Below are 27,001 nucleotides of genomic sequence, written 5' to 3' on the forward strand. Positions count from 1 at the left end.
CCCAACCCGCCCACCAAAACTCCAGTCAAACATAAATTATGAATAGACGGTTAGAACCAGATTATCCCGGCAACCAGGCCGATCACCACTGCCATACAACTCCCTTGTAGCTCCGAGGAATGCCGGCCAGCAGCGTCGGTAGTTAAGTCATATGGTGTGTGGGTTTTGTTCGATGCGGATGATAGCTCCGAGCACTCCTGGTCCGATGGGGGTTCATTCAAATGGGAGATTAGAATGATTGGCGCGTCGGAAGCTTCAGAATCGGAGAGGAAGATGGATTGGAGGTAGGGTGTGCCCCATTTGACAAGGTGTGGGAGTGGGGAGTTCGGCGCCTCATTTGCGAGGTTCCAGAGGTTGATTGTCCTCTGGCAGACCTGCTGCCACACCTCACCGAGCGGGAGCTGCAGTCCTGGGGTCGAGGGAGAGGAGGTAGATAGCAATGCCGAGTCGTTACACGTTTGGAATGCGGTGTCGGGCATTGTGATGTCAAGTGCGGTGGGTGTGGATGTGAGATTGGGTGCGAGAGTAGGATCTGGAGAGACAGCTCCGGCTGAGACGCGAGTGGAGAAGGGGGTGAGGAATTGGTAATCATCGAATTGCTGAATGAAGTACGACCGAAATGCACGAGCGCGCCGACTGAATAAGAATGTTGATTCCGCCGCGGGATGAGAGGCGCGGCTTGTATTATCAGATGCGATTTCGCTTAAGATGGTCGGCGCTCCGTTATTTAGTCGCGCAGACCGTGTGAAACGATTAAGACGCGATCGAGACGGTGCAGCCGGGTTCCATGGTGTGCGAGGATCGCCGAGGTGCGTCTCTGCCGATGGTGGCTCGGCGACGACATCCTTGAGGAGAGGCACTTCTAAGAGACTCAATTTTAGTTTCGAGGGAATCGGAAGACTTCAATGCAGAACCGATGGAACTTACGAGGAGCTCTATGAACAAAATAAGTCAAGTCGGCAAGCTTCAAGTTGTAGATGCTCGGTAACGACGGGACCAGAGTGAGCAAGGAGAACACGATCAAGGCCAGCAGTGGAAGCGCGCCCGGTTTTAGCAACCGGGGACGCATCGTCCACGAGTCACTCCCGGAGATCGCGAAGAATGTTATAAGGGGGGTAACGGGCAAGGTAGTATGAATGCCATAGGAAGGTTGAAAGGGATTCAGGGATTCGGGATTTTCACAAGGGGGAAGATCGTCTGGACCCTCTCGGCAACCGAGTTCCAACAGGGGGCAACAGGAGGTGGACTGTGCAGACCCCTAATCACTATTACTCAACCATTAAAATGAACAACGAAAATAATTACGAAACCCCCATAAGGCTGAATGAATCTAAGAGAGATAAAAAAGATGAAAAATAAAGTAAAAGAGGGGGAAAATTTGATTTAAGGAAGATCTCAGCTGTCAGACTCTTGTGGATCTTGGCACTCATGACGTCGTTGTAGTAACCTGGTAAGTAACATTGACCCTGGTACGGAGTACTACTTATCACTTGGTCCTGGTTCATCACTGGCATCTGCCAGTGATTCATCTTTTTGGATGCACAGCTCAAATCTAGCGCACCCCCGCCAGGATACCTCTTGTTCATACCTTTTAAAAGGATTAGTTCCATCGTCATAGACCTTCCAAGCACTGATACTCAATTTATAGCGCCATCGGTTCAAGATGGAACTCCCACTCGCGTCTTCTAGTCGCACCACCCGACTGCTCTCCGCTTCGGGATAATCCAAGGGAAATGGCGTGGGGAAATCTTCCCTGAGAAGACTCAAGTTCAGCTCGATCTCGTTATTAGGCTTTGACAGCAAGTAACGATTGAGATTGTGATCTTGGGCGACATTTTCCCATTTTCCAAAGTCGACTCTGTTCCACACAACTTGCAGATGCTGCATATTTTTTGGACGGATTCCGATAAGAAACACAGGCAGCAGATCGAAGGCCATGAATTTGAAACGATTCAAGCTATAAAAAGCCAGTCGAGCCGCCTCGTAGATGGCGCGGTTCACAGCCATAATCGCCAAAAGATTCTTGCGTGGATTGTGTTTTCGCAACCAAAATTTATCTGATGAACGTTTAGTTTCATCCTCTTTGTCATCAATTTTGCTGCAAGCCCAAAACTGCTCAATACGGATTTCATCGAAGCAAATCAATATCTTGAGAATAAGTCTGAACACGTCTAATGTACCGCAACTCAAAGTCAGTCTTCAAAAAGTTCAAATGGAAAGGAAACAAAAAATCTGGGGGAAAAGAACTCAAATTAAGGACTCAGAACTTACCATACGGAAGACCAAGATAATCAGATTTATTATTCGAGGAACTTGAAGTCTCGCTTTCCGGGTCCGTGAGATACCGTTGGGTGGACATTCTGCAGGTGGTACGTGATCGTTCTGGGTGTTGGGTTTTCAATACGTGACTGTTCTGGATGTGGGTGTGTCAGTACGGTGATGAAGGTGATGAAGGTCGCATCGAGCTGTCGGCTCGGCGGCGCGCTCTAGTCAAGGTATGTGACATGTTTGCTGTTTGACATTTTCGCGTATAGTTCGGACCAATTCACAGTTTGTACATTCAAGTTTCCTAGGCTCCTATAAGTGCTTACTGCCTTGCCCCCTGGTGCCTGATTGATATGCGGCTCTGTTCAATAGTTTGGATATACTTCTATGCTGCCATACTATTACAAAATAGCCATTTCCCATAATTGTCTACCGTCAAAATTACTTATATCTTATTCTCCAATAGCAATTTTATAGGAAATTATTGGTCTGCAATTTCTATACCAAAAGTTTTTCATTCTCATAGAAAAAGAGCTGTGGGTTCTCCAAGGGAAAATTAATATAAATTTCTTTTTTCTTTTTAGAAAAAAAAGAAAAACTACAATTTTAGCTCCTGGGTATTAACTTCACAAACAGACTTTTTCTCTCCTTTAAAAATTGAATGGAGCAAATGAAAATTTTAAATTCTTTTTCTATAGATCAACATTGAAGGTTCAAATGTTATTTTCAAAATATTATCACATATAATATCATGATTTCACAATTAAACATCAGTAAGAAAAAACTACTCTGAAATATAAGGAACTTCGAATATCTTACATTGAAGTACTACCTAGGCTTAAAAGTTTTCACAAAAATATTTATACCTACTGTCTGAAAAAATTTAATAATATAACCTTGGAAGCATTTACTAGCCTGAGTATACCCAAGCTTCCAAGGTTTTGAACATGTACATCCCTGGATTATAATAACGCGAAATAACTTCAGGCTTGAACCAGATTCATGGATTAAATCAAAATCTCATCAAAAATAATTAATCCAAATATCATGATAGTGTAAAAAACCAGCATTTTCAACCAGTTAACTTCGACTAACAGACCAGTATCGATGATGTGGGCCAAGGCAAAATGCCCATTCATCTCTATATGGTAATTGATTGACCACCTGAGCAATTCCCATGCCCGAGTATAGCTGTTTCTCTTCCTTCGATTTGAAGTCAAATCCTCCGAGGTCGGGCTTCTGAACAACATTCACATTCAAGATTACAACATTGAATGACCGAGTCTGAACTTCGAGTCTCTCTTAGAATTCCCATATTAACTTCAATTCTCGCAACACTGACATTCATGGCCACACTAACCTCCTCTACCTAGTCACCTGGACAGGTACCTACTTAGGTAGGTAGACATTCATGGGTATGACTTGGGACCCTGGAGCCTACAGATCTCGAATTGCCTCAGGCTTTGTTGAATTCACGCAGAGTTTCACCTTCTCCGAAACAGCGCCTGGAAAGCCAATTTCTACCAACTTCAAACAGGCCTGTATATAGTAATAGACAGTATAACTCAGACAGATCAAAACACAGCACTAGAGGTAGTACTTAGAGTGTGAAAGATACACTATTACTGATTTACACTCAGAAATGGGGAGCCTTACGCGTGAGAGTGGCTCTATTTTTCGATGTCACTGTCTTATCATCCTACTATTTCGGTGACCCGGCCTCTCTTCTTTTACCTCATCTAGCTTCGGGTCATTTTACTATTGACCTACCTCATCCAACCCACCACTTTGATAAGCTTGATCAGCTTGATCGAAATGCATGCCTTCGTCATGATTTCCATGGCTCTCATAGCCATATGCACTGCGGAGGGTATCGACAGTGACATGTACCTCTCCGATATGTGTTGGCCCCTGTTCAGCAACATCAGTCGCATTGTGGATCTCCACCTCACAGAAAAGGACCTGATTCCCACACTCGTCAATTCTCCCTTCCCATGTGAGCAAGCTCTATACATCGCCAGAGTGTGCCTATCCAACGGAACCACCGAAATCGACTACCTCGCCGAACAACAATGTTTCTGTGACGGCGGATTCTGGGAAGCCTGCCGCGGCTGCGACAACTGCTACATCGCCCATGGTCTCATTGAACACGGGAAAAATCGGTCCGAAAAAATGGCACTTGACGCCTCAATCCGCACTTCTCTCAGCTCGGCTGAATGTACGCGCACTCCACCAAACAAACCGTTCTCGGATCTTTTTCCTCCGCTTAACTTTTCGAAGATCTTCGGTTATTCTCCTCCTACTCTCACCTCGGATCTTTTTCCAAATCTTACGGAGGTTAGTGATTACTTCACTCCGACTGTTCTCTTGACACCGGGTGCGATTACGGGTAATGCAACCGCGCGCAATACGGGCTTACCGAAGTATGGTGCTGCGCATGAGACTCATACCACGCAGAAAGCGGGAGAATCTAAAAGTGAGGGTGTTTTCCAGGTGCAGGAGACGAGGGGATTTAAATTGATTGTTGTGGTTTTCTTGTGTTTCGTCCTGGTGATCTAGCTTTTCATGGCTATTGTTCTCTATTCCCAAGCTGGGGTTTGTCTGTGATGGGATATTATTCAGGATGGCTTCGCTGGTATCTTTCCCCTTCTATCTTTGTATGAATTCAATTTTTGTATTTTTTGTTATCTCTTTCTAAGTCCACGATTCTTCTTTAAAGTACCAGTATGGCACTCATTTCTGTCTCGGCTCATATTCCGTTAAAAGTACATGTCCAGACCCTGTCTCAACAGTTGAATCCCTATTCGAAGTACCAGCCTTCGCCAAACGACGTGCTTTCTTAATAAGTCGACCAGGATGATAAACTATCAAGACAAGCATAGAAAAGAACATCATGAACGCATCAAAAACATAGATATAAGCCTCACTAGTATTCACAGCCGCAGTTCGACTCGCTCCAAACTGAATCGTGCGAACCAAATTTCGAATCATGATAGCAAAACAAGCAACATATAGAGCCCACATATACTGCGTCCATTTCAAATTAGGGTATAGAAGCAGAAGAGGGGGTGGAGTTTTCAGTGCTTGACGATGAAACTTGGTCGCGATAAAAACAAACAGCGCGAAGATGATCAGTGAGAATATAAGACCCGCCAACACAACCTTCTTGCCGATATTCATTATGTTGGTATCTCCGGTGACCTGGACTCCTGCACCGCCGAGCTGGGTAAAGAAGCATAGGATATCGTTCAGAACGAAGATGACTGTCAGTCGCTTGGTTCGCATGCTGGAGAGATGCTCTGCATCGAAGGAGCGGATGATCCGACCGAGAACCATGTATACAGTTGCTGAGATGAGGGGTGGAGCGCAGAGGATAAGCATTTCTTGTAAAGCCCATGAACTGATTTCTGTACGGGATTGATGAGACCAGGCTCTGCCGTAGTAGCCGAATGTTTCACCTTGAAAGAGATGGATGTTAGTGCTGGAACCTTGGAAGTAGTCTCATATCGAGGGACGATTCATACATATGCCACCTATGATAAGAGGAATGAAGTATGCAGCACGAAATGGAAACATCAGGATGATTTGAACAACTGTAGACACTCCGAAAATCCCCATGAATGCATATCCGGCTGTCGCAGAAGGAGTATATGGGTAAAAGTCGACCCAGGGATCGGACCCGTTGACACCAGGATGAAAGACAATATCCATATTGGGCTGATTCTACTAGTAGATTGAATGCCAGTGGAGAGAGTCTGTGTCTACTAGTACATTTTTACAATGGAAATTGGCAATATTTAAGGTGACTGAAATTCTCATATGTATTAGAGATCTACCTTTGAGTTCCAGATTAGGCAATATTTGGTACGAATACGGGTGGGTATAGCGGAGCAATTGGTGAATTCACTGTGATAAACTCATATCATGGAGTGCATTAGACTGAGAAATAGTGGAGTCTTCAGGGTTGTTTCATGGAACGTATCATTTAGGCAGAAATAATCCTATTGAAGCGATTCTATAGGTAGATGGTTATCATGTACTATTTCAAGAACGGGCGCCTGAGAGATCCTAGATACGGACTGACGTATAACGAGACCAAGCCAAATTCTTGGAATTTAGTACCGAGCAAGGTTAGAATATTTCATAGTGATTTAATTGTTGATTATGGAGATTCTAAGACTTTCCGCAATGGCCATTCAATCCAGGGTCTATGGTCTCCATGCAGCGAACCTTCAACACCAGACAACACATGTGTAGACCACCCTTCCATAAACCACGTCGACTCCATATACTTCAACAAGACCGCCCAATAAGCAAGAATAACCATTTCATGAGAATTCTTCTGCTGTAATCGCAAGATAAATTCCTCTGGTCGACGATACAACCAGCCGATTACAGAATCCATCAGCGCCACGCCATTCTTTCCTCCAGAAACCCTTTCATAAACCTTCCTCGTGATTTCGAAGAGATCTGTGATTGCAGAATTATACATAGATCGTTCATTTCCGTCAATACTCTGCTCTTCAACAAATCTTTGCACGGCCTGTAGATGAACCGTATGTTCATGAAGCTCACTCCGCATCGCGGGTGTAAGTTCATACACCACTTCCTCACCCTGTGGCTCAAGAAGCCCACTGAATACTTTCTCATGATGTGACCCCAAAACAAGTTTCACACCTTGCATGAGAACGATCCACTCAGCTGGACCGGTATCGCTGAAAATAAGGTATTCACCAGCTCGAGGACCCCGTCCAAAGTAAATGAAACATATCAGGACGGCTGATATATAGATCCTTTGACAGTTTTCTGCATTAAGCTGAGAGATGATAGCCCTTACAGATCGGATCCCGAATGTGAAATGGTTATCTGCTTCTTGGATGTATTTGGCTCTGAGAGAAGGTTGCTCATAGCCAAGATGAAGAGCGGAAAGAGCGAGGATGAGATGTAATATGGGTGGAAATTCAATGCCTCATTCTGGCAGATGCTTTTGCCATAGATTGTGTGGATCATGTTCTATCTCTCTCATCGTTGCGAAGGTTGAGATTGTGAAATGGTGGAAGAGTTTTAGGTCGTTGAATGAGATTGTTCCGGATTTTTCTTCAGGAATGTCACATTGTGTTCCGATTGAAATTTTTGATGGGTTCGCTTGTTGGTTTTTTGGCTTGGAAAGCTTGAATGTCTGTTGTAATTCCCCTGTTGAGTAAAGGTATGGTCTGAATCGACGAGGTCGTGGTCGAGCCTCTGAAACATTATCGGATGTTTCTGTTTGGGGTGATTGTGCAGATGACTCGTTGCTTGTAAATGAACACTCAACATCATGATTGATACAATTGACACAAGATGGTCGTTTTTCATCGCACTTGGGATTATCAGTAAAAGAGTGTCGCCGCGGGAAGCAAAGTAGAATACGCCAGATTCCACACATCTTGTAATTAAAAAAAGCGACGTGACCACGTCGACAAGGTGCAGGTTCAGGAAAGAGGACCCCTGAGATAAAGACTCACCTTGATCCTTCGCTTCTTGCATTGAGCACAGCCCAGCCGCGACTTCCGGTGGCTGCGTCTTGGTCTGACTGATTTGGGGCTTGACGAATCCATTGCTCATGTATTAATATCTTCTTGAGAATGGACTATCGTATTCGTTCCCTTTTATTCCCTTCTCGGAGTAGATGGGGATATAGGGCGGGCGGCAAAGTGAGATCCACCTTTTCAGAGCGTTTAAGCTTGTTTCATCCCCGAGAAGCTAAAAATGGAAATCAGAATTAAGATCGACTCGACTAAGTCTGCCACCGCCGGTGAATTAGAAAGAGTTGATGTAGGAGGAAATCATGCCAGTGATACGGGTACGCAGAAATTTCCTAATTCGACTTGGCGGCATAATGCCCCACATCCAGTACCGTGGAGAATGAACATTTGAAGGTCTGCAATATTGATCATCCAAGTTTTTGCAGTGGTTCTGATTTATTTTTGGAATGATATTCAAGTATAGGGGTACCTGCTGAAGGCTACAACTGAGCGATAAATTACTGCAAATTGGAACAATGATAATTGAAGCTAATGACATTCAGTTGGTCGTAAGGCAATCTTCGTAAAGCTAAATCAATACATAAAGCAACTCATTAAGTTGTGGAATATTTTGTGCAAATCATTTACAGACGTGCAGGACGGCTGAAAGGAGCGGCGTAGGCCAGATCAAATCGATCCAGGTTCATAACCTTATCCCAGGCAGCAACGAAATCACGAACAAACTTGGCCTGGCCATCGTGGCTACCGTAAAGCTCAGAGAGAGCACGCAGCTCGGCGTGGTGACCAAAAATGAGATCAACGCGTGTAGCGTTCCACTTCTTGGCACCGGTCTTGCGGTCAACACCCTCAAAGGTCTCGTTGTCAGCGGTAGTAGGCTTCCACTCGGTGTTCATATCGAGCAGGTTGACGAAGAAGTCGTTGGTCAGCTGGCCAGGACGTTGAGTCAAAACACCAGCGTTGGAGCGGTCCCAGTTGTTGTTCAGAACACGCAGACCACCGATAAGGACGGTCAGTTCAGGAGCAGAGAGAGTCAGCAGCTGAGCACGGTCAACGAGCATCTGTTCACTGCGGACACGGCCGGTAGAGCGACCGTAGTTGCGGAATCCATCAGCGAAGGGCTCCAGGAAGCCGAAAGAGTCGACATCGGTCTCCTCTTCAGTAGCATCCATACGACCAGGGGTGAAGGGAACGGGGATACCGGCAGCCTTCTCCAGAGCGGCGGCACCAGCCAAGACAATGAGATCGGCCAGCGACACACGCTTGTTACCGGTCTGAGAGCTGTTGTAGCGGCGCTGGACATCTTCCAGGACGTTCAGAACCTCGCGCAGCTGGGCGGGGTTGTTAACCTGCCAGTTGTTCTGAGGAGCAAGGCGAATGCGAGCACCGTTGGCACCACCACGCTTGTCGCCACTACGGAAAGTGGAAGCTGAGGCCCAGGCGACAGAGATGAACTTGGTGGGCTCAACGCCGGAGTTGAGAATATCACGCTTCAACTCAGCAACATCCTCAACATCGATCAAGGGGTGGTTCACAGCAGGGACAGGGTCCTCCCAGAGGAGAGTCTCCTGGGGAACCTCAGGTCCGAGCCAGCGAACACGAGGGCCCATATCACGGTGAAGCAGCTTGAACCAAGCACGAGAGAAAGCATCGGCCAGCTGGTCAGGGTTAGCAAGGAAGCGACGCGAGATCTTCTCGTACTCAGGGTCAAAGCGCAGAGACAAGTCAGTTGTCAGCATGCGAGGCTTCTGCTTCTTGTTGGCGTCGAAAGCGTGAGGGATGATGTCGTCCGCGTCCTTGGCGGTCCACTGGTTAGCACCAGCAGGAGACTTGGTCAGCTCCCACTCGTACTTGAAGAGGTACTCGAAGAATTGGTTGCTCCACTTGGTGGGAGTCTTGGTCCAGGTGACCTCCAAACCAGAAGTGATGGCATCAGCACCCACTCCAGAGCCGTGCTTGCTAGTCCAGCCAAGACCCTGCTGCTCAAGACCAGCGCCCTCGGGCTCAGCACCAACGTTGTCGGCCGGAGCAGCACCGTGGGTCTTACCGAAAGTGTGACCACCAGCAATAAGAGCGACAGTCTCCTCGTCATTCATAGCCATGCGGCCAAAGGTAATACGGATATCACGAGCGGCAGCAACGGGGTCAGGGTTGCCATCAGGACCCTCAGGGTTGACGTAGATCAGACCCATAACCACAGCAGCCAAGGGGTTCTCAAGATCACGGGTACGGATATCACTCTGCTTCTGCTTCTCCTGGTCATTCTCGGCCTTGTAGCGGACATCATTGGTGAACCAGACAGTCTCGCCACCCCAGTAAACAGATTCATCGGCCTCCCAGACATCAGGACGACCACCAGCAAAGCCAAAGGTCTTCAGACCCATGGACTCCAGAGCAACATTACCAGTGAGCAGTAGCAGATCAGCCCATGAGATCTTGTTGCCATACTTCTGCTTAATGGGCCACAGCAGGCGGCGAGCCTTGTCTGAGACTGACGTTGTCGGGCCAGCTGTTAAGTGGGGCAAATCTCTGTTGACCTTGACCACCACCGCCACGACCATCGAAGACTCGGTAGGTACCGGCACTGTGCCACGCCATGCGAATAAACAGACCACCGTAGTGGCCAAAATCAGCAGGCCACCATTCCTGAGAATCAGTCATCAGGTTGTGGAGGTCCTTCTTCAAGGCATAATAATCAAGGCTCTTGAAAGCCTGAGCGTAGTCGAAGTCACTGCCCATGGGGTTGGTGGCGTCGGTGTGTTGACGGAGGATATTAAGCTTAAGAGCCTCTGGCCACCAGTCACGATTCCTGGTGCCATGGCCAGCAACGTTGGCAGTCTTGTGAACAGGACATTCACCCATGATGTGAATTAATGTAGAATATGAGGAGGGGTAAAGAGGGAAGGAATTACAGAGAAGAAGAAGAAGAGAAGGTAGAAATCAAGGAGGGTACCCCCGCACTTTTTAAGAGACGAATGACGGGAAACGCATTAGAAGCTCCCGATGGTCCTCGGGAAGATGTTTGTCATCTTTTGGTTGGCGGAGAAGTTCTGGGCCAACGATCATTCCTAAGCTAAGAGTTATAATTGGGCCAGAACGCCGGGGATTGTTAATTGCTAAAGCGGGGAGGATTTCTTCATGCGGGGGAGACTTATATGGAACACCACACTGCTTCTACGAATCAGCGGTGAACACCGGTAGCTCTCCAATGGAATCCAAGATGATTAATTCGAACCTGTCGAGGTGCCCAGGTGGTGCCCATGGTGGTACGACGAGTAAGCAACAAGGTCTCGATTCTCATTCCGAATTAGGATTCATTCCGAGGTAATTCCGCTCAAACTCTGTGAGTAGTGCTTGTGAGGTTTATTTTTATAAGGTTAACATATGTGCATAATCAGCTCAATTTGAAGTTGTAAAGTCTTCTTATTTCAACCTCTGGCACTTTTACTATGATCCAACTTGATAATGTCTGATAATGAGAATCAATGAATTTTTCATTTCGGAGCTCTCCGAGGTCCAGTCTCTGGGTCCATGACGTCATCTGTTTTGGAAATTATCAATCTCATCCAAACATTGCAAACATTACAAACATCCAAATCTAGAGCTATTACTCAGCCAGGTACTCTAGCCCCTGGAGGAAATTTCAGTAGAATTATCAATCATATCACTTGTGAATTCTTCTCTATGAACTACTTCACATCTTGAATTTCAACTACTTATGACCAAGAGGAAAGCACACCCTAAACCATGCGGTTAACCCCTACACGAATCGGGCAGTTCTATCCGAGGGATAACCTGCTAGCTTCAGATTGCTGTGGAGACCTTGTCTCAACAAAATATCCCGAGGTTCATTATGAGACTTCAAGTTGAGATCCACATCTTTGAATTAAGCTAATTGACATTGAAATATTTGAGAAGGATTTCATTATTCCTCATGACCCAAGGTGGTAAGAACATTTCAGGTGGAATATGACGTGAGAACTTGAAGAGTACCTTGTTGATACTCCACTTGGTGCAGATGAATTGAAGTTTGAGACGAAAACTATGTAGAACGCCTGATACTATGCAATTATGTTTAAAGCATTACCCAAATTTGCCTGATCCTCGGGCAAGTAATCAGACATATCGACATCCACCCCCAAGGTTCCACCAGACAGCTCCAATTCAGAACTATTCTCCTCTTTTGAAGTCAAAGAAATAGTATCCATATTGCGGTCATAGCCGAAATCACCTGTGCCGGCAAACTGCGAATGGGGAACATCGAGCTTGCTACGGTGCTGCTGATGGGTCTGGTCGGTGGGTACACCCTTGTAAATCAGCTCAGGGGTATCATGAGGCTCCGCGGAAGCAAAGTTGCCCAAATCGAAGAATTCGGGATCTAGACGATACATGAAATTGCTGCATAGATTGAGGGCTCGACGGGCCTAGCCGTCTGTCTGTCCCAGGTGGGATTGCCATCTTAATGCCTTTCTGATTGCTGTACAAATGATCTCGGAATTGGGAACTTCAGGGGAGTGTTCAAATTGACTCGGACTTGAGTCGCTGGGCGTACTTTGACTTGTTTGTGCTCGGGATGACTGGGTCATTGGGATATTGATGAGAAGTATCGTGGTGGCTTGCACGAGGAAGTGGAGAACATTCCACCAAGGAACACACCGAAACCAGAGGCTACTTGGTTGTTCTGGCAAGACAGAGATTAAGGCCAGAGCTGAGCTCAAACAGGTTGCTTCGCTGTATTTCCTGGCGCGAGAAATGGGGCCTGTGAGATCGTCCTCCGTACCCTGTTTTCGAGTGATGCATGGTCTGGTGAGGGTAATGCATTGCGAGGGAAACTCTATAGGCGTCTTGAGTCGAAAGGTTTGGGCCAGAGCCTATCTCTTCGAAGCCTAAGCTATCTGGTAAACCAGAACGCCAGTCGACCATCATTCTATCGTTGTGATCAATACAGCTTTGTAGTTCCTCCCATCCTTGTTGCAAGAAATCAATACTATACACTTTGGTAAATGCATCGTGTGACATGATAATCAAATCAGCAAGACAGAAAAAGTACAACTCTCTCGTAGCTTCCATCGTTCTCAGTGAATTTTGTTGAGCTTGAAGCTTCTCTTGTTGGCGGTCCATTGTCCACGTCATATGGGGTTTATCAGCCGGTCGGTCTTCGGACTCTTTGGAAGCATCTCTCACAAAAGGATCTGTCTCACTTGAGGCAAGAGGTGGAGGCACAGAGAAGACGCTAATCCCTAAGACGGATGTCCGCCCGGTCATTACTGAAAGACGGCTTTCCAGTATGAAAATTGACAACCAAAGCTTGTGTCGAGCTTCAATAGCTTGAGTATCCAACTTTTTATGCGCGACTCGTAAGTGTAGACCCAAAGAGATGCCGGAGCGAGCAGCTGTGCCGATCATCTTCCACGCTCTGGTAAAGGTCAGAATACCATCTCTTTTATTCTAGGCAGAATATAACTCACCTGTTGATGTGCGATGAAGCTAATAGATAGAAAGCCGCAAGCGCTTCGAGCTGCACTTGTTGCAAATCTTCATGATCCTCCACCAGGCTCTCCGATATATTCAGTGTTTGCGCCCGAGAAAAGAATTGGTGACCCTTATATCGCACGTCTTGGCCAGACAGTTGAAATAGCCTCGTCGTAATAGCGAAGATGACGTTTAATAAAGCCAACCACTTCCGACCAGGGTGCTTTGGTTTTCCAAAGTAGAATGAGTTGAATTGATCCATGAATAGATCTTGACGGATGACGGGTAGAGATGGCTGCGCGCTATCCATGAAAAATCTCAGCATTTGCTCTGCTGGTCCCTTTGCTGGTAGCGCGTAAATATTATCTGTCTCTAAGCCTGGGTACTCGGACGACTCCATGCGATAATTCATCGATGCTGTTGAAGCGGACTCTGGGAATTTCTCATTCCTCATTTCATTGTCGTGAACTTCTTGCTCTAGACTGCGCATCCAAGAAACCTCCGACGTTTTACCAAGGTATCCTGTAGCCCTGCTATCTTTGCTTTGGTTAATATCCTCATCAAGAACATCAAAGGTCTCCAAGGATCTCACAGAAGGTGACGATAATTCATAGGTGGAGCTCCTTTCATCTGGCCTGGGTTGAGGACTCCCAGTTGAAGGCTGCCAGTGCTATACACCCAGTCAGCATGAGTAGATATGTGGTCAAGGGCCTTTAAACAAACCAAAACTTGACTAATCTTATTTCCCACAGGAGTGTCAACCTGTTGAGATATCTCCAAAAGCAGTTTCTCGTATGTATCGACCTTCTGCTTCATCCACTCCAATTCGACTTTTTCTCGATCTCTTTTGGGCTCGGAATACACACATGATGCCGTATTTGCCCGGACACACTGGCCACATTTTGGCCTATGTCCATCACATTTGGCTTTACGCGATCGGCATTCATTGCAGGCACGAGCAACTCGACTTGGCTTTTTTAATGGAGACTGGTCTGGCAGACGAGGGATGGCAACGCGACCAAGCATGCCGTGGAAGTTGATACCTGTAGGTGTTGTTTAGGCGGATCAGCTCACGCATTTACAACGACCCGAACTGACTATTCATTACATACCGTTTGGGTTTTGATCTTGGGATCAATAAATTTGTCAGAGCTACTTTCACAAGACTAATGTATAATTTTTTCTTTAGTCCAATTTTTAAGTTCGAAGTTGATCGTGATCGCGTGTAAAGAGTTATGTCAGGAGTCGCCACTTCCCCGCCATGATCCTTAGGGGCCACGACACTGGGCTGTGTTTTGTAGATCTTTGCGCTATAATGATGGCGGGCCGGTTTCTGAATGAGACATCCCTGATGATATGTTGGATAACATCATTTAAATCAGTTCGCAGTCTCAGTAGACAAATATTCCAATCCAGAGATGAACATTTAATCCAACAAAGTACCAATATTTCGTCAAATCATGCAGAATCTCCAATATTGTCATTATACACCCAAGCCCGGATTCATTATTACTAGTCGTCCCAATTATTCCAATATCCACTTAATGACTCTCCTCAGAATTTTCTTCGTGAGCTTTGGTGGTATAGTTGCCAACGAAAAGAGCCGAGATGAATCCAACGCAAGCAAATCCCAGCGCGAGCCGGAAAGCGTCATGCAAAGCATCAAGATAGCAGGCATCTTCTTCCGTGCAAGTTGCTCCCTTCCCCATAGAGGCATGTTGGATTTGCCGGTTAAATATCGCACTCACAACAGAAAGCCCCAGTGTTGACCCCGTCGAACGGAACGCATAATAGGCAGAAGTGGCTGTCGCGTGCTTTTCATGCGGAACTGCGTGTAACAACGCGAGGATTAACATGGTTAAAGCACCTCCCATGCCGAATCCCTTGCAGAGTAGATAGATTTCAGGCAAGATCCAATACGTCCTCGTAGAAATGAGAGCGAATCCAAGAGCGGCGATGACTAGTAATAATGGCATGATATATCTGAACACGCCGTATTTGCCAGTGATCCTGATAATAAGACCAACGATAAATGATCCCACGCCCGCACCGATAGAGTCTGGAAGGAGGCGGAGACCTGTCTCGCTAGTGGAGTATCCGAGCATTTGCAGGTATAGTGGCACGTAAAAGCTGAGCGCGAAGAAGGCCATGGACATGAACCAGGCAGTCAAGCATGTTGCAACAACTGTTCGTCGACGGAAGAGTGACAAGGGTATGATAGGCTCTTTCGCCCATTTGTATTCGATATACAGAAATGCGACCAGGAGTACCAGTCCAAGGGGGATGGCAGTGAGGAAGAGCGGAGTCTCAATTCGCGGGCCCTCATGGTTTAGCCCCAGCATCAACAACACGAGTGACGAAACCAAAGTCACAGAGCCAGCAAAATCAACACGGCTTGACATTTCACCGAGTTTTTTTCCTTTTTCATGGTGACTCGGCACAAATGTTGCAGCACCTAGTGTAGCGATAAGTGAGATTGGAGCAATCCCAATAAACGCCCACCTCCATCCCAGGTGATCATTAACTAAGCCTCCGATCACTGCGCCGAGACCCATCCCACTAGTGTATACCAGCGCACCAATGCCCTGCCAGAGACCCCGTCGATTGAGGGGAATATTATCCGAGCAAATGAATGTCGAGATGGATATACACCCTCCGCCACCAATACCCGTCAGAATCCGAGCAGCAATCAGTGTGACCTGTGAATGGGAGAAACCGCAGGTAAGATTGCCGATAGTGAACATGCTTGTCGCAAAGCAAAAGCTCACGCGTCGCCCAAAAATGTCACTCAGTTTCCCGCTGAGTGGTTGCGTAGCTGTCAAACCAATGAGGTAGCCGGTACCTAGCCATGATACAAGTGCGAGGGAGTTGAATTCATGGGCAATAGTTGCCGAAAGGGTTGAAGTGATGGTGCTGTCTGCTGCAGCGAGGGAAGTGGCGACCCAGGTGGATGCGATCGCAACGATTATAGCAGGCTTGATCGACTTTTCAGGCTCTTCGGGTTCTTCGTAGCTAGGAAGAAGGGGCGATTGTAAATTGATTTCCGGCATGGCCTTGTTATTTCATCGCAGGATGTTCAACAATCACATGTTCCACCCAAAGACCCAGTAGGTTAAATGGTTCTCAGGAGACCGGGCTCGCAGTGGGGCTTTTCAACCTAGTAAGCTTCCCCCAGCAGCCGACAGGGGGTATCCCGAGCAGAATCCATGATCTGCAGAAGGGATGGCGGGAATGATAATTGGGAGACATCGGGGGTCCAGATATGACATATCTCCAGCTCGCCGCCTGGTTTGATTGGACTCGGAAAGTATGTATTGGAAGGATGCTTCAGTTATTTCATCCAATCCGGCATCACTAGCAGATCATGTGGATACTTCGTAGGGGCTTTAATTAGGCAAATCGGAGGTTCCGCATCGAGAGCTGAAGGATGCCAAGTCACTAGTTCATGCAATGTCCCTGTACTGGAGTTCGAATATTCCGCACTCTGTGCTATGTACCTAGTATGGGGTAAAGACTAGAAATATCTTTTCCAAAGTCAATTCCTTTGTGCAGCTTTAGCCTCTGACGATGAATGCCACCGCCTCCAGGGCGTTCACCTCCAGGGCTGGGCAGTCGGGCGCATGATAATATTTACATAAGCAGCCATGAAGAAACGCTGACACTAGACTAACCTCTTTGGACAAGTGGCTTGCATATGTGTGGGTCCAGTGGCTTAAAGTACTGTTCTCCCATTCGTCAGTTTTCGATGGCAAAAAGAGTGAGATTTGATGGAACTGATGACAAGAGATTTAACCCGTTTAGGACTGTATAACTTGACAAAGAGTCATCTCTAGCAGTGATGATGCTCATTTTTCCCAACGTTTGCACCGGAGATAGGCATTAATGGCGTTTTGAAGAATATTTCGGAAATATCTAGAATAACCACAGCCACATCACTTAGGTATAAAAGGATCAATGAGGACGAGAAATTCAAGATGTTACAACTACTATCTTTTTCATCGATCACATCAGTATATCCTTGAATCATATTGCTACTTCGAAGATGACTGACTACCAACTTCAAATTCCTCGCACTGAGGTTATCCTGAAAAAGTCCGAAGACATTCTGGAACAGTATGGCAAGTCACTTTTTGGAAAGACAAGTATGTACCGAACTCCACTATTCAATCAGGCTCAAGGAACATTGCCATTTAACTAACACCTTCACTCATAAAGTTCTGGTAACCGGTGTTTCGAATGAATCAATTGCTGGGGAGCTAGCTCTCCGACTCGCGACCGCCGACCCAAAGCTCCTCATCCTCACGGCTCGTGCTGAGTCAAGAGCAAGTCCGATCATTGCTAAGATCAAAGAGACAAAGCCAGATGTCGCAGTCCGCTTTCTTAATCTTGAGCTCAGCGATCTAAGCTCAATTCACAAGGCTATTGACACCGATCTGGCTGATATCACGAAGATAGATCATGTTGTCTTCACTGCCGGAGTGATGGCTTGTCCATACAGCATCACAAAAGACGGATTCGAGATGCAATTTTGTGTCAACTACCTTGCCAACTTCTTGCTCACCAAGCTTCTGTTGCCTAAGATTCAATCTGCTGGCCCGTCCTCTTCAATCATTGTCGTGGCAAGCTCGGCTGTCAGGCAGGGTATAATCAACTTTGATGACATTGGATATAGCGTATGTTGTGGACGCAGCTGCATAGTCTTTATTAGATCGCTGACACCATATTACAGAACGGAAGTACTTACGACAGTTTCACTGCTTATTGCCAGTCCAACGTTGCAAGAGTCATGTTCGCCAAGAGCCTTGGCGAAAAGTTGAAGGATCAAGGAATTCGAGTGTATAGTATCGATCCTGGCTGTAAGATCATTCTCATCTGCACCTTGCAATCCTAAACTGACTGGTACAGCTGTTACCACTGGACTCCAACAGCACATGGATGAGGATCTCCAAAAGAAGGTTGCGTCGATGTTCAAAGACGGCTGTAAGTTTCAACTTTCTCTCAGCCCCAGATGAATATACACTAATCTTCGGCAGTTATAACGGATGTGGATGGAAGGCCATGGCAGCCCCAGCAGCGTTCCACCCGCTCAGAGGGAGCGTCTACGATGATTACTGGCATGATTGACCCAACTATCTCAGGTAAATTTATTTTCCTCATCAATTTGGTAGGTCTTGTTAGCTAATGACTCATAATTTCCAAAGGTCACAATGGTGCTTATTTGAAACAGAACGCCCTGGCTGATGATGAGCTGCACCGCCATGTTCTTAAGGAAGAGAACTGGACCCGTCTTTGGGAGTTGAGTGAAGAGTTGATTCAAGAATCATTTTCTGTTTGAAATTCATTTGAGCGGTAGCAGATTATTAAAGTATGAATTTTGGTGATTATTCTTGAACTTCCTCTGGGTGTACAAATCCTGTACTACTAGCAGCCTGATCAAATCTCAACGGCTTTTCGCCACGTACCCTCCTCCAATAATTTGTAGTTTTCAAAATCTCCGGACACTCTTTCAAAATCCAGTACCACTTCCTGAATACAGATTCCGAGATCTCATATGCGTTGGGATCCCATGATTCTCCCCATACAATTAATCCAATGCCATCCGAGACACCAATTTGACCATGCAGATCCCCACAAAACTCATCCTCGTCATATCTGTCCATATTTTTCAATAGCATATCGCGAAAGGACGCCATAGGTATAAGGTCAATCCAGGGGTGATGAATGATTTTCTTTTGGGTCGAGCTTGGCTCTAGACTTGGCGGTAAAATCAACTCCATTGGCCCATCAATATTGAACAAAGATGCGATATCCTCTTCAAGTAACTCAATACTCATCCCCATGATCGAAGCATTATTAAGTAACGCTGAAATAACGTTGAGATGTGCGACCGGTGCAAGAAGGTGAATGTAATCGAGTTTCAAGGCTGCTGCAGACGCGACCTTTCTTTCTAGTTGGCAAACCAAATCAAATTTGCTGGTGTTCCATGATTTGATAGCCTCGAAGCTTATTCTTCCATCTTTGTCAATCAGGGATATTTCTTCCGGCGGGGTTGGTGGTGGTGTTTCTAGTTGTAAAACGGGGCTACTAGACGCCACAGGCCCTTCCGGCTTCTGAGCCTCTTGGGCCTCCCCTGTGTAAATAACCCATCGGCTCGGCTGATTCGTTGCGCCTTTGCCGGACTTTAGCGCCCTTCTCTGGCCTATCATATATCACTATGTTAGAGCCTCACTTCGTGTATAGAACTTGAAGATAGCAAACATGGGGTGTGTGCCACTTACGGCTCGCCCGTTGGTTAATGCGGTTCTGTATTCTTCGTCTCTCCGCTGGGTCCATTTCAGCCAGTTGTGAAAGCTGAGTCTCCCCCGATGTATCAATTTTCGATACACGATGAGTCGATAAGGGAGCCATTTTGGTTTGTAAAATTTCAGATGTTGGATGTCAGATGTCAGATCCAGGGACTGATGTCGTATAAATAGGATTTCGGGATTAACCACTAAACGCCGTTCATCTTTGGGGGCTGAGTGGGTCACACCCTGATTGGTCCCTGTAATCGATTAAGAGGCGAGTTGAGGCTTGAAAAAAAGAAGAAAGAAGAAATAGAAAATATTATGATCAAGAATTAATTTTCGACCAGTTGATGATCTACTAGTACACTTCCATGCACATTAAAAATTTCGGGCGCTAAATCGATGTACCCTGCACTTATGGTCAAGATCTGAACATCAAAAACTTGAGCCAAAAGAGCTGGGCTGCACATGTGATCTATCATATTATTTAGTATGGTAGATTGAAAGCTGGGATTTTGATGAAGAAAAATGTGATTTTTGATTTTATTTTTACTTTTATTTTTTATTTTTTAAATCTGTGCTGTACAAAATCATTAGTCAGAAAATGCTTTCAGGATGTGACCTGCACCATTGGCAGTTGATCTACAGATGAAAATGAAGCTCGCGACCATGATGAAGTCTCGATATCGACAGTTTCAACATTGACCTCTTTAAATTCAAGGGGAACAGGTGTATACCCTGACTCTTTGAAAATTTTCCCTTGACACGTCTTCCATACCCATCGAACTCCCAGCAGGATGCAGCACACGACCATGATAGCAGAGATGACAACACCTGCAGAGACACTGATACTAGGAAGATAATGGTGGAATAGCTTCTGCATACCCCAACGTAGCTGATGATCGAGAACGGCCGAGGTTCCAAGTACCACATTATTCTTGTCCAGCGCAACCACACGGAGATAGACGTTCGGTACACTATACGGGATTGCGATAAAAGTCTCGAATCCATCGTTCCTCACCACATCCGCTGTGAGGAAGTTCATGTTCGTCATATCTTTCCCATCCCACGTTTCCAATCTCCATGAATGAACTTCTGTAGCCCCGTTCCAGCTCACAAACAGAGCTTTGGAAACTATCACCGCTTCTGGATTGGTATTGGGTTTTCCAACCCAGCTACCCTTAGCAATGCGATACGAGACTGCCTTGCCAAGCTGAAACCAGTTTGACGGAGCGAAATGAGTATCACATAGCATCTCCCCATCAGCGGAGAACTCGGTAAATGCCGCACTGCTACCCCAAGCAACCATAACATTATCCAGCTCAGACAGAACTTGCATATTCCCCTGAGATGTCGCTCTGACACCCTCGGGATGATTGTATTCTGCGCGAACGGCCACAAATCGGTTTGGAACATCGATGCTAAGTATCAGTCCACGGCTTTGTACCGGATCGTCCATGAACTCTTCCGCCGCGTTGTCGAACAGAGAAATGGTATTGGCATCTTGCCATCGGGCATCATGTTGCCAGCCAAAGTCCGTAGCTCGGCCCTCTGATGTGTCGACGAACTCATTCATCTTTCCTCCTAGTGTCCATATAACATCTCCTGTTTGACTGTCAACGCTCATAATAGAGTGCGTGTGACGCGCAGAAATGAGATAGTTGCCCATGCTGTCTTTATGAATGCTGTTCAGGTGAAAGACGTCAAATGCCTCAGTGGAGGCCCAACCTCGGTTTTTCAGCTCCTCGTATGATGCATTCAAGGGCACATGCTCTGACATTCGCCATTCAAATATCAGATCACCCGTTGCAACATTTATTTCTTGGAAAAGACAATCCGAGATGTACCCATACTCAGGGCCATCGATCTCGCTGAGATCCGTGGGCTGGATATCATATACAATGAACAGGGCAGTTCCATTCTCAGTGATCTGGAAGTCGTGCATATCGCCATCGAAAGCACCAACCGCGCTTATCTCAAAGCGGGGTGTGTACGAAGCATCTAGCTGTGAAATGTGAGACCTTTGATCTATGACACGTGAGACCGAGGAATTATCTTACCATAGTCCAGGCTCCATGGCCATGTCCACCCTGTGAAACACCATGCCAATATGTCAAGTACTGTTTGCCTTGGTATTCCTGCACACGAAAATCTTGAATCTTTTCAGACTGAGGCTTCATCTTCCAAACTAGATTTCCTTGCGCATCGAGAATCATAGCGCCGGGGTCTTTGACGGCGTCACCATGAGGGGCAAGGAAGGTATAATCTTCACTGCATCTCGAATCCCATTTGGCGACTTCTATATCCGGTGACTCGTATTCGAAGGAATAGTATTTGCGCGTTGGGTATAGTCCGCGGAATCCATAGTCGAATGATGAAAGACCAAAGACTCGGAGATGTAGGCGTTGGATATTTGGAACGACGAGGAATCGAAGCGCGAGGATCAGTGTGACGAAGACAAACAACGATGAGGCTATAGCGGTTTTCCCAAAATGCCGCCTGCTGGGCCAGACAGGTCGAGGAAACTGCATCACGTTCCGGTGGTGAATTGTAGGTTGAACATTCTCAGGAGAGATGTTTACGCTTATCAATCTCCTGATGATTTATCCACTTCGAAAAAAAATGCATAGCACTTACACTTCAATGCTAGAAATAACTTGAATCCACTAAGTCTAAAGAGGTAACAAGGTCCGCCATATCCGTCTTGTTACGTCAATCTACCCCAGGCATACTATTGCTGTATCTTATTGGTTCGTTGTTGGCTCACAGGCCTTCAGATTACGACAACAAGACATGTAGCGGAGTGACTGGGTCCATCATATGGAGAAGAGGTACCGAGTTCAAATTAAAACTTGAAAATTCATGCTCATTTGTCTAAATTGGGAACTTAATTGCAATCACCAACATTCTCGGGTCTCATCTCATCTATTAGTAGAGTGAACATGATCATTTCCCGAGCTTTGTATGTTTTAAAGCCCTGTAGAGCGCCTCCCGAATTTGTCAACGCCATTTTCAGCATTGAATACTTAGGCTCTGGAGCACACGAGCACGGTATTCGGAGTAAAGGATTGCCGGGGTCGTTCTACCTGTAAAATTAAATGGAGATAGCGCTACGAGATTCGTAAAACATTGATCTCTGATCCAATAATATGCCATTTGAACTGATGCTTGGCAGATTGGGCTCCACACACCACGAGCCAACGGCGGAATCGCCAAGGCTTTTCCGGGTGGAGCCATGTTGCGTGGTGTTCCTCGCTTATTAGGAACGCGTTCACGAAACCGCACGTGCGAATTCGAGAGAAAAGAAGAGAAATAAAGATATTTTGACAAATGAGGACTTCAAATGTTGTTTTATGATCCTGAAGGTAGACGCGTGTGCAACTTCTTGAATTGGAATCTGAATGCAGCTGTATATGCGGGCAGCACAATCCAAGTACTATGGTCCTCTCTCAGGGCTCTCTAGAAATGTGCTTAAGCCTTAGCTTAAAAATCCCCTGCTTTCTACTCCGTGGTGAAATGAAAATGGTGGTTCTGGTGGCACCGTGACTCGGCCCAGCAAAATCTACATCAGTAACAAGCCTTCCGATGCCGTGGGCTTTTCCGAAAATTTGAAGCACTTGAGTGCCAACTGGCTTTGAAAGTGCCAGTGCGTCTGTGAACAGTGTTCTTAGGTAGCTACATACTACTCCCTAGTTAAGCCTCTTCTCTGTCCAATCGGTAACTAGGTACAAGTTGTCACGGTCCATCGTAGATACCACATGCGCACATCCCATACATCCTTACACACCCTTGAACACTCTCAATCCAAGGCCCCTGATTCATAGTTTATCGTAACCAGTATTATTGTTCGCCATATTAAGTGATGTCGGTAGGTAAAGTTTATTATTTTTGTCTTTTTTCAAATATGTAGGCGCTGGCTTCTTGCATCTGGCATTAGGTGGTTCGCCCCCGGTATCTGGCGTCCCGCACTCTGTATCTGGTGTTCTCACTCTCAATATCCGGTGTCTTGCGCTCTGGCTTATGGCTTCACTCTAGTATCGGGCTTGTCATTGGGCCTTTGTTTTGATTTCAAGTTGTGTATGTGTTTCGCGTCGTGTCATAGTAGCAGTAGTGGGTGGTCCCCTAGGGGCTACCCCGCCAGAGACGGCGAGATTCCACCTACCTGGGGCCCGTGATGTAGATAAGGGTCGACGTCGGAGTCATGGAAAGAAGAAGCACGACATAACCTGTTGGGGGATGATGCAAGTGCTACTGTGCGGCTGTGTGGAGAGGTGAAGGAATGTGTGTGCCGGGCTAAGGATCTAAGGCCTTTGGACCTACAGTCCGATACCTAGGTTTGTATAGTATATCCATTACATGCGATTTCAAATGTTTTTGGTTGGAGTAGGGAATGATCAAAATGAGAGCTTCGGTTTGCATTGTCCAGTGAGCTATATTGGAGAGTGGCAAGGAATGTATCGGGTCGCATTTGCAGTTATGTTGTTGGGGGATGGAGTGCTACTGTGTGGCTGTGTGGGAAGGTGAAGGAAGGTGTGTGTGCAGAGCTAAAGATCTAAGACCTCGGACCTACAGTCCGATAAATTGATGTGCTGGTCATCACCCCCTCGCATGCACATATGTGTTAAGACATACGAGCCCTTCAGGATCGGTCATCAGGATCAACCCGATCTGGAGCCCATGCGCGGAAATGATGAGTAAGACCAATTTGAGCAATTTCCTCCATCTCTTCGACAGTCAACATCAAGTCGAGAGCGGCCAGATACTCAGAAAGACGACTGGTATTAGAGGTTGTGGTAACTGGCACAACATTTTGATCAATCTGCCATTTTATCAGGATAGCGTTCTCTGTAATACCATATTTTGCCGCAATCTCTGCTAGTGGTTGATTAAGGGGACCAGGCCTGGCTTTTCTTGTCGGTGTTAGGTCATTAAAGCTAGCCACTTCGATTCCTTGCTCACGCATCCAACACAGGTAGTTCTCATAATGAGATCGCTGGAGATAGGGGTGAAATTCCAGTGGGTTGATGGCCGGGGTTATTGTAGCTACTTTTAAAATCTCCTCCAGATGAGAGCGTTGGTGATTGGCAACCCCAATCGGCTTTGCTTTACCCAAGGCCTGTACCTTTTCCATTGCTAGCCAGGCCTGGCCAAGGTCGGATAGGTCTTTTGCAATAGAACGAGAATGGATAAGATACCTATTATATAACTAAAGTCTTAGCACTCATAAGAAAGATAATAAACAATAAAAGATATTAGTATTATCACTCACAAATCAGCGTAGTCTAGCTGGAGTTTTGACAAGCTAGATTCAATGGCTGTTGGAATCCCATACAGCCCCTCTAAGACCTTGGTCGTGATAAACAACTCCTTACGCGCGACCCCGCATTCTTTGATGGCAATGCCAACTTCCTCCTCCGTTCCATATATATCCGAACAATCAATATGGCGGAACCCCCTCTGGATTGCAGTCTTCAGAACCTCAACTAATTTTAAGTTGAATGGTTCGCCGGGATCTTCTTTGAACCAAGCAGTGCCGGTGCCAAATCCAAGCTGTATAAATATTTCCAAGGTTAGTGGAAGCAAAAACAACGAGCACGATCAAGGAAGATCCCTCTAACCATGGGTATGGAATTCCCATCACTGAGAGAAAGGCAGGGAAGACTCATCGTAAGGTTGGTTGTGGTCGTAGTAGTGCTGGGAGGGGAGCAATGCAACAAAAGGGCTGGAAGTTTGTATTCGTCTTGGAGAGGCAAATATGGGCTAAGGATAGCAGTCTTGTGCAAAGCATCAGGTCTTTTGATGGTTCTTATAGGATTATAAGCCACAAAGTCTGAGAATGAGAGCGATTATATTATTGGTTGTATTTGCAGGCGTAGATCAACTCCCGGAAACGACCTAATAATGGCCTTACACACACGAGTCTTTTTTAAGAGGGAAAAGGTGGGGAACAGAAGTTGAAAGAATCAGTCACTCGCTGTGGTATCAATCTATAATTGGTCGCATGATATCCATAGCACCCGGGCACCGTGCAAGCGCTTTGTTCCGTTCCCCAGCCCTCGGGTATGTGCATCGTTGATCCGCGTGCGCTCTGGCCCTGTATACAATTCACTAGTGAATTACAGGCGCCTCATGAATGCAAAGGATTGAATGCATTCTGTTTGTGACTCGGGTGAGCACCAAGTACTTAGTATTGACACACGGCTCTCATAGAAGCCCTGGAGCTACGTCAAATTGGGTGTCATAATCTGTGATTATATAGTTCATGGAAAGACATAGAAGTAAAAAAGTCGATATATCTATGGATAATCTCTAGATGAACCGCCTTTTATTTATACCGAGTCACCATGCAGCAGACAAAGCAGGATACCCAGTTTACATCTCTCTCGATGTCAGACCTTGAATTCAAGTTGGGACTTACCCAAGTTCATCGCCGGGTGACATGCAGTTATGTCAGGACGAAAGGACTTTCTCTGGTTGTACTGCCGATCCAACGCTGACGCTTTTGCCTTCTTACAGGAATGGCAGGAGTATCTATCTCACTTGTCATCTCTTGTCGGGGAGGCGGCGATTGGGGTCTTCAGAAGCACACTGGAACCGACCTTCCCCAGACTATCAGGTAATAATTCGGACCCTTTGCGCAACTATCACCATTATTCGTGAAGATCCGAGAATATCAGTCTTGCGACTATGCGACCGTCTCACAGAGAGGGGAGCTTTCAAGATAACGACGACTGAGTCAACAGCAAGGTATTGTGTGCTGTCACTTGTCGGATGGTCCTCCCTGCTTTTCATTCCATCCCAAAAGTTCATCCATGGAAATTTTATCCTAGATACCCAGGGTGCGAAATGTTTTGAACGGCCCTCCATAGCCATATAATACGCAGGGAGGCCGATTCATGAATTACTTCGATCATTTGTATGAAATAGAGTCACTTTTTGTTGAGAATAGAAAGTGCAAAGACATCTGGAGAGAGAGAGAAATATGGTATCAGAGGTGATTTCACTAATAACAGCCCTGGAGGGACTTCTAACCCTTTTATGTCTCGGAGGTATCAAATAAAGAAGACATGGAGTCGCCAGTGGTATTTCCCAGCAAATCATAAACAAAAAGAGCAAAAAAACACAAAAACATACAACAGCATATCTAAGTTGGTGGTCACCTAGCGCCCACGAATCTGGCGTGGGCGGCTCGCCGCTCTATTCACCCTCTTCAGGGGACCTTTAGGTTAATCCGGACAGATATTCACCCGCCTGAATATTCTTTACCAAAACTTGTAGCCTGTGTATTGAGGCATTGTACATTTTCGCAATTTAAATTTACGCCTTTATGAGTAACCCCATCCTTCTTCTTTTCCTTCCACAATCTTTCCTACTGCTTAAAAGTTCCATCAATACAGCAGGATACCTACGAAGTATAACAAAACATTCCTCAACCATATTGTGGACTTTGAGGAG

At 46.1% G+C, this 27,001-nt stretch overlaps 12 protein-coding genes across 12 annotated transcripts; 2 read left to right on the forward strand and 10 right to left on the reverse strand.

Moving 5' to 3' along the window:
* Positions 1–50: 50 nt before the first annotated feature.
* On the reverse strand, positions 51–1,069 carry N7483_011081 (uncharacterized protein; the record flags this gene model as incomplete). The annotated part of the gene is made up of 2 exons (XM_057094508.1): positions 51–862; positions 928–1,069. The coding sequence occupies 2 exons, from the start codon at positions 1,067–1,069 to the stop codon at positions 51–53; spliced, it is 954 nt and encodes a 317-aa protein (XP_056940479.1).
* Positions 1,070–1,479: 410 nt separating this feature from the next.
* Positions 1,480–2,359, reverse strand: N7483_011082 (uncharacterized protein; the record flags this gene model as incomplete). The annotated part of the gene is made up of 2 exons (XM_057094509.1): positions 1,480–2,171; positions 2,272–2,359. The coding sequence occupies 2 exons, from the start codon at positions 2,357–2,359 to the stop codon at positions 1,480–1,482; spliced, it is 780 nt and encodes a 259-aa protein (XP_056940480.1).
* Positions 2,360–4,080: 1,721 nt separating this feature from the next.
* On the forward strand, positions 4,081–4,824 carry N7483_011083 (uncharacterized protein; the record flags this gene model as incomplete). The annotated part of the gene is made up of 1 exon (XM_057094510.1): positions 4,081–4,824. The coding sequence occupies one exon, from the start codon at positions 4,081–4,083 to the stop codon at positions 4,822–4,824; it is 744 nt and encodes a 247-aa protein (XP_056940481.1).
* Positions 4,825–4,998: 174 nt separating this feature from the next.
* Positions 4,999–5,976, reverse strand: N7483_011084 (RTA1 domain-containing protein; the record flags this gene model as incomplete). The annotated part of the gene is made up of 2 exons (XM_057094511.1): positions 4,999–5,723; positions 5,790–5,976. The coding sequence occupies 2 exons, from the start codon at positions 5,974–5,976 to the stop codon at positions 4,999–5,001; spliced, it is 912 nt and encodes a 303-aa protein (XP_056940482.1).
* A 2,437-nt stretch (positions 5,977–8,413) lies between these two features.
* cat2 (bifunctional catalase-peroxidase Cat2) lies at positions 8,414–10,649 on the reverse strand (the record flags this gene model as incomplete). Its single annotated transcript, XM_057094512.1, has 2 exons — positions 8,414–10,296; positions 10,325–10,649. 2 exons carry the CDS (start codon positions 10,647–10,649, stop codon positions 8,414–8,416), a joined length of 2,208 nt encoding a protein of 735 aa, XP_056940483.1.
* A 1,199-nt stretch (positions 10,650–11,848) lies between these two features.
* On the reverse strand, positions 11,849–12,178 carry N7483_011086 (uncharacterized protein; the record flags this gene model as incomplete). Its single annotated transcript, XM_057094513.1, has 1 exon — positions 11,849–12,178. One exon carries the CDS (start codon positions 12,176–12,178, stop codon positions 11,849–11,851), a length of 330 nt encoding a protein of 109 aa, XP_056940484.1.
* A 277-nt stretch (positions 12,179–12,455) lies between these two features.
* Positions 12,456–14,285, reverse strand: N7483_011087 (uncharacterized protein; the record flags this gene model as incomplete). The annotated part of the gene is made up of 3 exons (XM_057094514.1): positions 12,456–13,203; positions 13,256–13,929; positions 13,983–14,285. The coding sequence occupies 3 exons, from the start codon at positions 14,283–14,285 to the stop codon at positions 12,456–12,458; spliced, it is 1,725 nt and encodes a 574-aa protein (XP_056940485.1).
* A 515-nt stretch (positions 14,286–14,800) lies between these two features.
* Positions 14,801–16,309, reverse strand: N7483_011088 (Major facilitator superfamily domain general substrate transporter; the record flags this gene model as incomplete). Its single annotated transcript, XM_057094515.1, has 1 exon — positions 14,801–16,309. One exon carries the CDS (start codon positions 16,307–16,309, stop codon positions 14,801–14,803), a length of 1,509 nt encoding a protein of 502 aa, XP_056940486.1.
* A 992-nt stretch (positions 16,310–17,301) lies between these two features.
* Positions 17,302–18,594, forward strand: N7483_011089 (uncharacterized protein; the record flags this gene model as incomplete). The annotated part of the gene is made up of 6 exons (XM_057094516.1): positions 17,302–17,401; positions 17,475–17,932; positions 17,989–18,115; positions 18,165–18,239; positions 18,293–18,397; positions 18,461–18,594. 6 exons carry the CDS (start codon positions 17,302–17,304, stop codon positions 18,592–18,594), a joined length of 999 nt encoding a protein of 332 aa, XP_056940487.1.
* A 46-nt stretch (positions 18,595–18,640) lies between these two features.
* N7483_011090 (bZIP transcription factor) lies at positions 18,641–19,667 on the reverse strand (the record flags this gene model as incomplete). The annotated part of the gene is made up of 2 exons (XM_057094517.1): positions 18,641–19,458; positions 19,538–19,667. 2 exons carry the CDS (start codon positions 19,665–19,667, stop codon positions 18,641–18,643), a joined length of 948 nt encoding a protein of 315 aa, XP_056940488.1.
* A 489-nt stretch (positions 19,668–20,156) lies between these two features.
* On the reverse strand, positions 20,157–22,077 carry N7483_011091 (arylsulfotransferase family protein; the record flags this gene model as incomplete). The annotated part of the gene is made up of 2 exons (XM_057094518.1): positions 20,157–21,551; positions 21,607–22,077. The coding sequence occupies 2 exons, from the start codon at positions 22,075–22,077 to the stop codon at positions 20,157–20,159; spliced, it is 1,866 nt and encodes a 621-aa protein (XP_056940489.1).
* Positions 22,078–24,185: 2,108 nt separating this feature from the next.
* On the reverse strand, positions 24,186–25,212 carry N7483_011092 (aldo/keto reductase; the record flags this gene model as incomplete). The annotated part of the gene is made up of 3 exons (XM_057094519.1): positions 24,186–24,741; positions 24,816–25,096; positions 25,165–25,212. 3 exons carry the CDS (start codon positions 25,210–25,212, stop codon positions 24,186–24,188), a joined length of 885 nt encoding a protein of 294 aa, XP_056940490.1.
* Between the last annotated feature and the right edge of the window lie 1,789 nt (positions 25,213–27,001).

The sequence above is a fragment of the Penicillium malachiteum genome, assembly GCF_028827825.1.
Source record: "Penicillium malachiteum strain IBT 17515 chromosome Unknown utg000005l:1.0-9002435.0:326005.0-9005861.0, whole genome shotgun sequence".
NCBI classification, from domain to species: domain Eukaryota; kingdom Fungi; phylum Ascomycota; class Eurotiomycetes; order Eurotiales; family Aspergillaceae; genus Penicillium; species Penicillium malachiteum.